The sequence below is a fragment of the Falco cherrug genome, chromosome 1, assembly GCF_023634085.1.
Source record: "Falco cherrug isolate bFalChe1 chromosome 1, bFalChe1.pri, whole genome shotgun sequence".
NCBI lineage: Eukaryota > Metazoa > Chordata > Aves > Falconiformes > Falconidae > Falco > Falco cherrug.
The window spans coordinates 39,490,331-39,503,864 of NC_073697.1; the positions used below are offsets into that span (position 1 = coordinate 39,490,331).

Below are 13,534 nucleotides of genomic sequence, written 5' to 3' on the forward strand. Positions count from 1 at the left end.
GTCCAAGGAGATCTCTGCCCACCATCTCCCACCGCAGCCATGTAGAACATCTCCAGCTCTCCCACCTGGGGCTGCGCATCCCCTGTAGCACGGTCCTGAGCCTGGAGCATCTGGTCTGCTCTTAGCATGGCTCAGCACTCAAAATAAACCAAACCAAGGGGGCAGGGGCCAGCGCTGAAGTCCTTCACCCAGGCACCTTACACAGAGCTGCCCTGTGGGAGCAGACATCAGGCCAACCCATGGTGCTGTGCCGGCTGCTGGGTCACAGGGTGGGCTGGCCGAGCTTGGGGGACTTCATGCATTTTTGGGGTCCCACCTGGACCTGCAGTTGGAGGAGATGGCACTTTCCCCTTTGTTCATGATTGCAATTAACAGGTAGCACCCAAGAATACTCAGAGCTGAACAGATTAAATTTGGTGTGTTCCCATTCTCCTTTTATCCTCTTCTGCTCCATGTGCCCATGCAAACACCCTTAGCAGGGGTTTGGTTAAAATCAGGCACCAGGGAGCACTTTCCCTCTCCACTCCACTGAACTAACACACGGGACTCCCTGCCCCAGCAAGTGACAGAAACCAAAAGGGATACATAGCTTAAAAAGGGTTTTAGAGAAATTCATGCAATACAGTCCATTCAGGATCCTTTAACACAGCTGCTGCCTTCCACGAGGGAGTCCCCCAACCCATGAACATTCCCTAAATCCTTCACTCCTACACACTGTACCACATCATCTGCCTGAGCCCTTCCACCAGACCTCCCCATCACCCCTACCAGGGGGGCAGGACCTCCACGTCCCCCCCAGCCTGGCACGCTCAGCATCACCTGACCCCATGGAGATGCCCCAGTGCTGTGCCTCTGTTTAGGATTACACGCGGAGACATCCCAGTTAGCCAGTTTTTAATTAGCATGTGTCATGTTGATTTTATATCATTTTAATTTCCTAATCAACGTGCCATGTGGTACCAAGTCAAACATCTTATAGAAACCAAAGTCTACTGCACGTTCAGTTCCAAGGCTGGGAGGTATTTGGGGAATCTAATACCCTAATGCAGTTAGGGCCAGGGAAAAAAGAAAAAAAAGAAAAGAAAAAAAGAAAAAGACCAACATGCTAATATAATAATCAAATTGCAAAGGATGATAAATACCATGAAAGAAAACATGCAATGTGAGCGGGCAAAAAGATTTCCCATAGAAAGCTAATGCAGCTCCGCGTCTCTGCCTCGATGAACTGCCTATTATCTCTGCTCTGCCCTCCAGAGCCTTAATTCCTACTCGGGATTACTTTCCCCATCTGCAAACCTAGATGTAATCAACAAGAGCAAGGCGGCTACTTCTTAAAACACCAGGCTTGGGTTTAATCATGCTTGTTTATGATAGAAACCAATTAAAATAGCCACCAAATTAGGCAAAACTTGGCTTTAGCTCACAGCATGGCAATGCAACACGGGGTGCGGGAGGCAGCGGTCGTTAAAGGGTCGTCTCCCCATGGGACAATCTGTAAATCAGGGTGTTTAAGCAGCAAATCTTTGCTGGTGGTACAAAAGAGATGTTTGAATATTGTCTTTTATGGTAATTAGGATTTTTTTTTTTCCGGCGAGGTGAAGGCAAAGGCAGTGCCTTCACAGTGATGCACACAGCCACAGCGAGCACCGGCACTTATTTAAACAGTTATGCTGTATTGTTTAATAGAAGTTACAATAGGATAAATGTACAGTTGAAATCAACATGCTAATTTCTAACGCAATTTAACTTGTAAACCATGCAGTCCATTTTTTAATCAGTCCATCTCTTTTTCTTTTTCTTTTAATCAGTAGCTCTGCTAGTAAGTTTTAAGGAAAAAAAAAAAAGTTCCCTTTAAAGTTAAACCTAATTTACTAAATTTTCCCCTTATTGTGCAACGACTTGTGCAAAAAAAGCTGTTTTCACCACATTAGTTTACCAAATCACATCCTTTCCCCACCCACCCCCACCCTCCCCCCCGAAAAAAAGAGAAAAGGCAACACAAGCAGCCAGTGGACAGGGAGGGATGGGGACTGGGGTGTGGGTGTGTTTTTATGTCAAAATAAAATCAAGAGGGATGAGCCAAGGCAGAAAACAACTCGGTGCAGCCTGGATTCCAGAAGCCTGACCCTGAGCTGCCCACGGAGGTTTTGGGGTGCTGCCCCCAAGTCAGAGGAGCTGCAGGTGGGATGGATGCTCCCTCCGGCCAAAGTTCCCCCAGCCTGGCCCCGAGGACCCAGCGCGGCCCCAGGGGCAAGGGATGGGCTTGAGACCCCAGCAGCAGCAGCAGCAGCTTTGGAGGGGAAGCAAATCAACCCGGTCCCCAGATCACAGGCTGAGCTCCCCCTCTCCCTTTGGTGTTTTTGGGGTGAACCCCACCCACAGCATGGTGTATTTGGATCGCTTCCCTCAAACACACAACTTTCCCAGTTGACAGCAGAGATGGGCCCATCTTGAAGTCATTTGGGATGAGATTTATTTGTCAGTTGTGTTCCCTTCCAGCTCCCCAGCGGTGTGATTAACACAAGTCGTGCTAGTGGGGACACACGCACACTGGGTCTCTGGGCATCACGGAACCAGAGGAAATGGGGCACAGAGACCCCAGCAGCCCCGCGGCACCAGGGAATGGGACATGCACCCAGCTGGAGCGTGGGAGGCTGGTTCGATGCTCCAAACCATTTGACAGTCTAAAAAACCCACCAAACCCAATTCAGAATCAAAAGGAAAAGCCAAATGGAGGTGTGATGGAGAGGTAGGAAACAACCAAGGGCAAAGACTTCTCTGCCTGGGGTTTGAATACTGGTTTGAAGGGATGCTGGAGGCACACCTATCACAAACCTCCCTCACCTGCCACTTCCCATCATTGCTACCTCAGGGGGTAAAGGATTTTTACCCTAAAAACGGCTTCAGTACAGGAGGTGCCGACAGCAGCCAATGCCACCGGGCTGGCCCCGACTCCATCTCAGCCTCCGCTTTCCACGCTGCCTCCCAGCATCTTGCAAACAGTCTGGGGCCGGCATGCAAACGCCCACGCCTTCTGCCCAAACATCCATTCTTGCAGCAGCACAAAAGCAGCCAATTTTTAAGAAAACAAAACCAAAACAGCCCCTCAAACAAAGCATCAGCCAGCTTCTCCCCCTGTCATCAGAGCCTGGAGTTGCGGTTGGATGTAGAACAATGCAAAATCACTAAGAGCATCTGACTTGAACTCCAGCCCTAGGAATAAAAAAAAACAACCAAAAAACAACCAAAACCCCAAAACCAACCAACAAAAAAAACCCAGAAAAAACCTCCTCCTCCTCTGTCTCACACACATGCACACGCGCTGATGTCTAACAGAAGCCATCCCCCTCATGTATAGGTACGGTTTGGGCTGTAAGTTAGCACTTTAGAGACCTTATATAAAATTATTCCCAACCCCTGGGCTGCCTGCACAACCCCTGAAGATTACACAGAAGATAAGATGTGCAGATGCTTCTCAGGAAGCCAAACTTGTCTTTTTTGGGTTTTGGTTTGTTTGTTTTTTCCCACTGGTGCTGAAATATGTTGGCTGGGTCAGGGAAAATGTGGAGGATAACCCAGCTTTTTCTACAGCCACTGCTTAAAAAATAACTAAAGAAGGTTCAATGTATGTACATGGAGGTGTTAATAGCAGCATTACTTGTTTTAGGGGTTGCAAATCTTCAATTATAGCAGCGGGTTCTGCCCCTGTTTCCCATCCCCTTTATAAATTTATAGCAACAACCTTTCCCTTCTAAGCAATACCATCCGTATTGGAGGATACCAATCATTAGCGAGAGATTTAGAGGGGATTTTAAATGTCTTCCAGGGCTTTTTAAGCAATCTGTTTAAAAGATTAATTTTATTTTGAAGGGATGGAACTGCATCTCTCAGAACAAAAAGTTAATTAGGACCAGAGCACCAAAATGCCATTTTTTATCCCGGTCTGTGACTTGCGGTTAGGTGCTTGACCTCCCGAAATCAGAAACTCGCTGCATCTCTGCCTTGGCCGAGTCTGACTTTCCCAGCAGCAAGTTCTGAGCACCAGAAGCCAGTTTGCAGGATCCCAATCCCGGCCTCTCCAAGCAGAGCTTAAAGGAGCAAGGAAATCCACCCCGGGCAAACATGGTAATGCCGTGTCACTCCTCTTTTAACTAAAGCTCGGTGGAGACGACGGGAAAGAGAGCCAGGATGTGGGATGGGGAAGGCTGGGAGCTGTCTGGAGCATTTGAAACAAGGTCTTGCCCCAAGACCCAGCTGCTTTGGGGTTTTTATGCAGGTATACCTTGTGCAATGCAATACAGGGGTCACCCCTGGGAAAGGGGGGGAGGGGAGGGGGGGAAGGAGTTTCAAGGCAGCAGCAGGAGCTGGATGCTTTTTTCGGCTCACACCAACAGCAGCCCAAAGCCCCTTCCCTGTGTCTCGGGGACAGGAGGTGATGCTGCCTGGCGGTGCCTGCTCCTCCTCCCTTCATCCCGCACTTGGCACAGAGGAGAGAAAAATCATCCCGGCTTCAAAGCAGCGCCTTCACCTGGCAGCAAAGCCAGCAGCTGACAAAAGTGATTAAAAATAGTGTTTGACAGTCTATACTCCCACTAATAAAATCTGGAAATGCTGGAGTGCCTTATTTGTCATGCTTGCTGATGCTCAGTGATGCCATTGCTAGCATCTGTAGCAGCTTGATTTGAAGGATTTTAAAGTGCTTGTTACCATTTAATGGCCCTTAACCGAAGCACCCTGTGGACAGAAGCTTCCCCTGTTACTGTCACTATTGGGTAGCTGGGATTTTGTCTTAGTCTCCATCCTCTGGGTAGAAGCTCAGGTCTGATACTTGAACCAGCTGATCCCACCTGCTTTCACAACCCCTTTGCACTCTTGTCCCCACATCTCTCCCATGGTGGCATTGCCGAGGGATGGGGAGGAGGAATAAAAGTGCACTGTGGTCTTGCGGCTCATGGGACACGTCTTGGCTGGAGGGCTGAGGGCTCTCCCATTGGTGCCAGGACTATAAGGGCCCATCTGCTTCCCTTCCCTGGCAATGTGGCGAGGAAGAGTTTTCTATCGGAGTCCAGCATGCTGGGAATTTTTTTCTTCTCCGTTCTGCAGGATTTGGGATGCCAAGATCAAGCTGGGGATCGCCAGGGGCTCACAGGGGTCATGGTGAAGCCTCCAGCCTGGTTCACGCTCAGGTCCCTCATTTCGGACAGCAAGAAAGAGGTCACCAGCAGGGAATGGGCTGAAGTTCATTTCACCTGTCCCTCTGAAAGCCTTCGCTGGGTCATATGTAGATGTATCTACAAAGATGATCCATTTCTGGCCATGCTAACACCAACTTTCGTTCAGCTGCTTCTTTTCCCCTCCATCCTTCTTACATATACTTCAAAGAGGCATTAAGAAGAAAGTAACTTCTGATCCCCCTCAAAAGCAAGGAACCGTACGGCCAGGTTTGGTTCTTCCCTCTTAATGAAAATAATCCACTGGTCTTCATGGCTGGAGACCGCTGGGCCAGGACAACAGCCCAGAAGGTCATTGCTGATAACATGCCTATTTATTTTCAGGGTTAAGTAACACGTACCCTTATCAAAAAGAAAACAAACAAAAAACCAGTATTGCTGAGGAACAAGGAGGGAAGACAAAGCACCACCCCCTTCATGCATCCAGAGCTTGAGGGTCAGAAGAGTCCCCCTCAGCAAAAAGTGCACGTAGTCATAGAGCACAGGGACTGAATGCACCCACAAAATGCTGCTGCCCTTCTGGAAATGCCATGTGGTGACGTGCGAACAAGTCCTGTCCCTCCATAGCTTCAGGAGTCTGCACTGAGGGAGTGGAAGGAGAAGGAACCTTGCTCTGCAGGTCAGCAAAGCACCCTTCCATGTCCAGGAGCAGTCTGAGGGCTGAGCACCCACCGCCTTCAGACCAGGGTAGGAGATGTTGCCCGTGCTGAAGCAGCACTGCCAGAGCTGTAACATCCACCAGGAAGATTTTAATTCCCTTTAATGTCAGGGTTTGGGAGGTGGGGGAACCAGCTGGGTAAGCTTTCACTTGCAGTAATTAGAGTAAAAAGGGAAACGAGAAGATAATGGCGAAAGCCCCCTCTCTCTGTAACCTGAACCCTGGGATTAAAGTCCTGTTGGTAGTGTTCCCATCCTCCTCAAAGGCTGTCTTGATTTGAGCAGAGGATGTCTGGGCACCTTCAGAGCAGAGGGGAATTTTGTCCGTAGGCACTTCTAAGCTGGGGGGAGCTGAGCGATGCTGCTCCATGGGGCATCTCCAGCCACCTCTGCTTCAGGGACCTTCAGGAGGTTCCCACTCTGGGTCCTGGCTGGTGGTGAGTTTGCAGGGCTGCTCCTCAAGCCAGGGCGCTCGCAGGAAGCAGAGGGACTTTACCCCACCGCACAGTGTCAGGAGAGGAAAGATAGGACACCAGCATGGAAAAGCGATGCAGAGAGGAAAAAAACCCTGAACTGAGAGCCCTGGACACTGGCAGAGCCCAGCCTGCCTTTGCACCGTCCCTGCTGAGCATCCCTCTTCTCCCAACCCAACCGTGCTGGATGTGAGCCACAGCACCCCAGCACCAGACCCCCAGTGCCGCAGGACACCCTGCCAGATCACCTTCTGGTTCTCCCTTCTCAAATTTAATTAATGAGGCAGGTCTCAAAGCCCTTCTACATTCAGTGCAGGTCCAAAAGACACCAGCAGGTCCTAGAGATGAAGCTCAGGGGGTGGCTACGCTGATTACAGACATGCGGGAAAGGGTTGCAGCTCCAGCAATCTGCAGCCTAAGGTGGAAATCAGTCCCCAGAGGTAAAAAAGAGGAGAAAAGCTGGGGAAATGAGTTTGCCTCTTTTCCTACCAAAATCCAATATGCAAGCTGGCCAGACACGCTAACAGGTGACCCTCTTTCTAAACGTGCTCCTTTTACCGGAACCCATGAGAAGAACCTGAAACCATGACTCCTCCCTATATTTTTTGTTTTCATTTGTTCTGCAAGTGAATAAGTTAACAAAAGGAAGTCAGATAATTCTTTAAATTTGGCTTATTAAAAAAAAAATAATATCTGGGTGTGAACTCTGTGAACTTCTCTCTCAGGCTTCAAGATTTACCATCACTTTATAAACCCCTGAAAATAGAAGTTTATAATAGGAGACTCCTGACACCACCTTCACGAGCAGTGCCACCTATCTTCCCCGGGATTGTTTAACAAGGAACATTTTGTCATCAGGGCAGGTTTCATGAATACTATACAGGTGAATAAAAAAATACATATAATCTCTTTGAACAAGAATCCCAAGTCCAGGCATGTGGAAGGCTGTGGCGCAGGGACCGGCGTGGGCAGGAGGTCCCCGAGTCCCTCACGAGTGATGGCTGTTGATCAGGCTGCGGAGCTGCTTGGCCACGGTGTCTATCAGCTTCTGCTTGTCCCTCTCGTTTTTCCGAAACTGGGCAAAAACGTTGTTTTTTCTGCTCGTGTCTCTCATCCTGCACAGAGCAGAAAGAGGTTATGGCACAGGTATCACTGCTCAACGCTGCACCCAAGCCCCATGACGGAATCACACAGTGAAGTGCCCATACTCAGGCTCTGCTAGAGGATGGGACTGCATCTAAAGGTTCTACCCCAGTTTTTATCACCTTTTTGTGTAAAGATGGGCATACTAAGCCATGTGCAGGTTTTACACAGTTTCCATTTCTGCTTTAAACCCTGCAAATCCCAATCAATGTCACCATAGGGTCTATCTTGAATGCCAAAACGCATGAAAACCATAAAGTCTCTCATTCTCCCCTTCCAAACACCTTTCACTACATCCCCATGTCAGCTTCCGAAGTGGTAAATGACAACACTGCAATATTAGGAGGAAATAAAAAATTAGCATCAAATCCACAGCATTACAGCTTCTTACTTGAAATGGTGCATTGCATGCAGACAAGAGATGCAGCTTTTGGGGCAGCCAGAAAGGTTCGGAGTTGTGAACTTAAAAATACTATACAATATTATATAGTATAATTTATATTAAGGGAAGGAATCCAGCACTGGTTTTCTCAATTTACAAATCTTCCTGAGATTTGTACTTCTTTTAAAATTACATGAAGTAGCGCACTGGTCTCCATGAGGTCTCCAAAAAGCTGGAGACAAGAAGCACGGGTGGTGGGATGGGACCTGAAGGCGAAGCTGGTGCAGCTCCATCTCTCTCTGTCATGCAAAGCTGGGGGTTCATGCATGCTTGCATTTGCGGATGCATATTTCAGGGGGGGACAAGGTCTCAGTGCACGCTCCAAGCGTGAGCTTTAGGCAGGCAGGGCATGTGCTGGGAAGGGAAACCACCCCAACAAGGGGCAACCCTTCAACAGCTCCTGAAGGTATCAGGCTCCCAACATCCAACTGCTGCTTTTCAGCCGGCACCGCTCTTCTGTAACACCACAATTTGTAAATGATTTTCTCCGTAAATCAGATCTGGCAGAGGCTGATGGTGTTGGACGAGATAATAAACCTGTGTTTTCGGCTCTGGGGACCTAAATGAAGCATTAAAGTGACGGGACACAGTGCTGACAGTCCCTGGGAAGTTGGCACTTTATCAAACAGGGGAAGTTTTGAGTTAACAGTACAAATCAAACAACTTGAAACTTATTTAGCTGATTAAAAAAAAATAAATCTAAGTTTTTTCACGCTTCAATCTTCCTAAAAAGAGCCAATGGGAATCTGAAATGTGCCCAAAACCATCCAGCTTGGAACTGGAAACAAGGATAACAACTTTATCCCAAAGGCTAATTTGCTGAAGTTATAAGTGCCCAAAGACACAGGATTATAATCGAGCTGCTTTCCCAACAGTAACAAGATAGCTTGGAGCACTTTTATTCAGCAAAATAAGTATTTTTTTTCTTTCTCTATTTTTTTTTAACCTAAGTAGGTTGCCAGCTGCTCTGCTGCAAGAACCAGGGAGCGATCGCACCGATGGGAAGCAGTGTTTTTGAGTCGCACAGGTTAGAGGTGTCCCAGCATCATGAATTTTGGAAACAAGCATCCTCCCACAGGACAGCTCCAGCATCACTATACAGCTCCAGCAGGTCTCAAAGCACTTTACCAGGAGGGCTGAGAGCTCTGTTTGCCTTTCACAGGCTATATGGGGACATCAGAGGCACTGGAAATAAACCTGTACCTTCAGAAACCTCCACCCAGCGCTGTACCCATCACTCTCCATCACTGCCTGCTGCAGTTACCCCCAGGTAACGCATGGGGAATTTACAGCAAAGCGTCCTCTGCCCTAAGAGCCCCCTCATCCTGGGCATCCTCGAAGCCATCTCCAGTCCCATGGGAGCTGTTCAGGTCCATGAAATATTTATGAAGTAATGCATGCTGTATGCAAGAAAAGCTTCATGTCTGTTTGAACGATTAGAAAGGCGTTGCATGAATAAAGCTACCGGATCAGGAAAAGCATTACAGTCGGAGCGCTGATCCCATAACAAACCCATGCAGGTGGATCTGTTAAAGGGAGGACCAGTGTCTGGGAGGGACGGGAGCTGTTGGTACCTCCAGGCATCACTTGAAGGTAGAGGCACTAAGTTATTAAGTATTAACGAACTAAGTTGCCTACAGGGGACAAAATCCTGCAGAATTCGGGTTGTGCTGTGTCAGGGACCAGGCATCCTTGGGAATGGCATCCTTGGGAGAGGCTGAGCTTGCAGATCTGCTCAGGGAGCCCACGCCAGCTCTGGTTCTGCCATCGCAGCCCTGCAGACGGACACTGAGTCGACACATTGTGGTTGGTGTCAAAGGCATTCAGAAACGCCAGCCTGTTTCAGTTCCAGCATTCGGCTATAGGAAGCACCCCATCCCAGATCAAGCGGTGCATCCAAAGATCACGAATTATCAGGTCTGAAAGAGGGAGGCAATGCTTCTGAGCAGCTAAGCAGCTCTTTGGAGGATTGATGCTTTTATTTCTTTAGAGTGTGTGCCTGCAGAGCCCTGTGACAACCAAGCCTAGGTTTGTAATGTGGTCCCTGTGCGTTAGTGCAAAAATTAAAAGTAAGAGAAGGGAAAGAGAGAGCTCAGCGCTGTCCCCACTCCTGTCAACAAACACCACCTTCAATAGAGACAAGCTTTGTTTAAATTAATCTATAAGAAAAAAAAGCAACAGAGTAAAAGCTCCTCTTTTAGCTCTAATTAGTGCATTTGAGACGATAAAGTTACCGGAGGGAACCGTTTCAAAGACAGCTTGCATTTAGATCATTTAGTGCTCCATTTAAATCAAACAATAAAGTCACTGCAAGGTGAGGGTAAAAGCCCAAGCAAGCAGCATACTTACACTCGTGATATCCTATGAGAGATGTGTGATTAGGAAAAGAGATAATGATGAAAACAGGTTACAAAATGAACCAGCGGATCAGAATTTCACGTCGCCTTGTCGGCAAAGCTTGGCTGCCTAGGGAGAGGGCTGGAGAGGTGGGCTCGGAGTGTGGAGGGGAGCAGATGTGCCTGAAGCTATGGCCAGGTAAGTGCAGAGTCTTGGGGGAGCTGGTGGATGACTCACAGAGAATCCCCAGAGGGCCTGAAGCCTGAGCGGGGAGAGGGCAGAGCCCACGGGAGCATGCAGGTGATGCCATGCCAGTGATGCCACGCCACAAGGATGCAGGAGGTGCAAGTGCCAACCTGGTGACACCACTGGGGCTGCCTCCAGAAAGCAAACTGGATACATGAAGATGGGCCTTGAAATGAGATCCCTTTTGGAGAGAAGGCTGGCAAGCCGAGCTGGGGTTTGTGGCTTTTTAATACCACCACTGAGCATGGATGCTGCATGCTCGAGTACTACCTGGGGAAAGGCCAGGAGCATGGAGCTGCCCTCCTGTCCTACTGCATTCCCAGCAACTGCCACAGCTCCCAGCTCACTGCCTGCTTCCAATTCCCTAGCTCTTCCAGCTGCCTCATGTCCCAGCTCTCAGATACCTGACAGCTCTTTATTTTACCATTTTACTGATAGTTCTCAATATACCTCACACATTTGCATCATGGATGTCGGGTTGTGAATACGTTGCGAATAACACAGCTTATTCCACAACACTTATAAATACGTATATAAAAACATTGTTGTAATGTATAAAAGTGCTTTACACACGGTAGCTACCTAAGTTTAGTCTGTGTACCATACTGATAACACCTGGATGTCATGAGTTGCTGTGAAATTAGCAGAAGAGGAGGCGGCGGTGCGATTAGGTGGGCGGCAGATAATACAGACTCCAAAGCTCAGAAGAGGTGGGTCTTCTAAAAGCAGAGCCCCAACACTAAACTAGTTGGCTCCTACTCTGCCAGCAATAGAGAGAGGTACTCCAAAAAATGACTCAAATTCCTCCTCAGGGTCTGATTTCACGGTAAATCTAACTAAATCTAATTGCAGTTTGCTTATCCTGCCTGCTCCTCCATAAAAGTCTTAGCAGTGGAGTGCCCACGGCATGAGCTGCTTGGAAAATTATTAATTATAATTTTTGGCAGGTTACTTCTCTGTCAGCTCAGCTGGAAGACCAGCTGTGAGGTCTGATGCTAGCAGAGGGGGTAGGAGTAGGGCTGATCCTCCCAGTGAGACCTAGAGAAAGGGTCAGCTGGGGCACCTCCTACCATGGGCAGGGTGGGTGCCTGGTGGCACTTCTCTCCCACATACTAGAGGAGTTACAAGTGAAGCAAATCTCACTCCTCAGGTCTGCAGCAAACTCATGAGCTTTCCTTCCTTGCTGCTGGCTTGTAGGACTGGCACAAGCCTCTCTGTGCTTCAGGAGGGATCCCAAAGCTCTCCAGATGCCATGTGGTGCTTGCCCGGCACATCCCGGCGCTACTCCTTGGCATCTGCAGGGTTTGGGCTGAAGCTGTGCAAAGCATATGAGCTACAGGCTTCAAAGAGGCTCAGATTCAGCCTTATCAAAGCACATGTCCCTGCTAAGGGCAATCCCCAGAGCACACAGCCACCTCAAGGCACCGTCCCTGTCCCATAGCTGGGCTTTTTAGCACTTGAGCCTCTTCCTGGATCCAAGAGAGTGAAAGGAGAGGGAGAGGGTGAGAATATTTTCAGCTGGAAGTGTCCTACAACAATCATCTAATCCAATTGCCTGACCACTTCAGGGCTGACCAAAAGCTCAAGCATATTATTAAGGGTACTGTCCAAATGCCTCTTACAACACTGACGGACTCAGGGAAGTTACATGTACCTGCAGGCTCCCCAATTTTAAATTATTTTAGGAGCTTGAGATACCTTTACAGTGGAGTTCTGTAGTAAGACAAAGACAACTCTGCTGAACAAGTGAAGCAAGAAGACAGACTCTCAGCCAAGTCAATGCATTTTGGTACAAAACCTGGGATTCAGGTTAATGGGATAAACCAGGATTTTTCTATTTAACCTCCCACTGTCCACCCAGGGGGGCAATCTTTGCTCCTTGGATCACAAGGAGCCTCCTGCTCCCCAGGCTGCTCCATCCCAGCACTGCACACGATGGAATGAGCTACTAAAACACGCGCTTGCCCAGAGCGAGATGGGGATGAAAACTATCCTGGGTGTCCAGACCCACACTCACTTTTCCAGCAGGATGAGGGCTGTCGTCGGGTTCACGCGAAGATACTTGCACGTGGGTTGCCCGTAGTCAGCCAAATATGTTGACCAGTCCCACTGGATGAACAGATCTAAGAGCTGAAGCAGCCACCGGAAAGAAAAAACAAACAGATACAAGATATTAAAAAGCTGGTGAGAGAGCAGGTGGTTTATCTGAAAGCTGGAAAAGATCCTGGGCAGGTAGAGTTAGTGACAAAAAATGGTTTGTAGTCTTTATTAATTTATTTAATATTAGCTTGCTAATATTTATTAACTTATTCATATCAAATTATAAATTTATTAATATTTAATGTTAATTTATGTAGGGCTGTATTAATTTAGCCACAGTGCATTCCTGCTACGTTATCTCCACGTTGGGGGTGAACTAGTGGTACAGGGGATATGAGGACTGAGAGAGCCCAATGAGGTGTATGGCAAAGAACCCCAGCGCCCCGATGCTCGCAGCTGTGGCAGGAGGGCACTTCTGGGGTCAGAGTCACCACACAATTAAAATTCTTCTGTCCCCAAGTAACCCCCAGCATTGTTTGAAGCACGCCACAAGGTTTTTTCATCACACTTGCTACACCTCAACATCTTCCAAGCGCTTTGTAAGCATCTCTAATGATGAGAGCTCCCTGGGGAGGTGTGGGACCCATTCAGGACCTCAGGGGTTCATCTTGGGTGAATGACTGGGAGTCCCAGGTAGTTTCCAGACAATTGTAAGAGAAACCACAAGCCCCTGGCAGCAGGGTAAGGCAAAGGCAGATTAATTCAGCTGTCTGTGACGGTCCCTGCTCCAGACCCATAAAATTTGCACCTGAAGCCCTTCACCTCTGCAAAGGGCCCCCTCAGTGCCCCATTGCTCCCAGCTGATTCAGGTGAGGGATGACCAAACTACAGACCGGGTTTCCTAAATGCCCTCCTCCACCTCACCTTTCACATCCTTATTTTCCTTCAAACCCAAACAGCAGCTC

General features: G+C 48.4%; 1 protein-coding gene across 2 annotated transcripts in view; it reads right to left on the bottom strand.

Moving 5' to 3' along the window:
• Positions 1–1,653: 1,653 nt before the first annotated feature.
• The window catches only part of EXOC6B (exocyst complex component 6B), a 312,139-nt gene continuing 300,258 nt past the window's right edge, over positions 1,654–13,534 (bottom strand). For both annotated transcript variants that reach the window (XM_055706488.1, XM_055706484.1), the window contains exons 21-22: positions 12,547–12,659; positions 1,654–7,476 (exon numbers count right to left, since the gene is read on the bottom strand). In XM_055706488.1, coding sequence (XP_055562463.1) covers positions 7,350–7,476; positions 12,547–12,659 — 240 coding nt within the window. In that variant the 3' untranslated portion in view covers positions 1,654–7,349. The remainder of the gene's footprint in view (positions 7,477–12,546; positions 12,660–13,534) is intronic.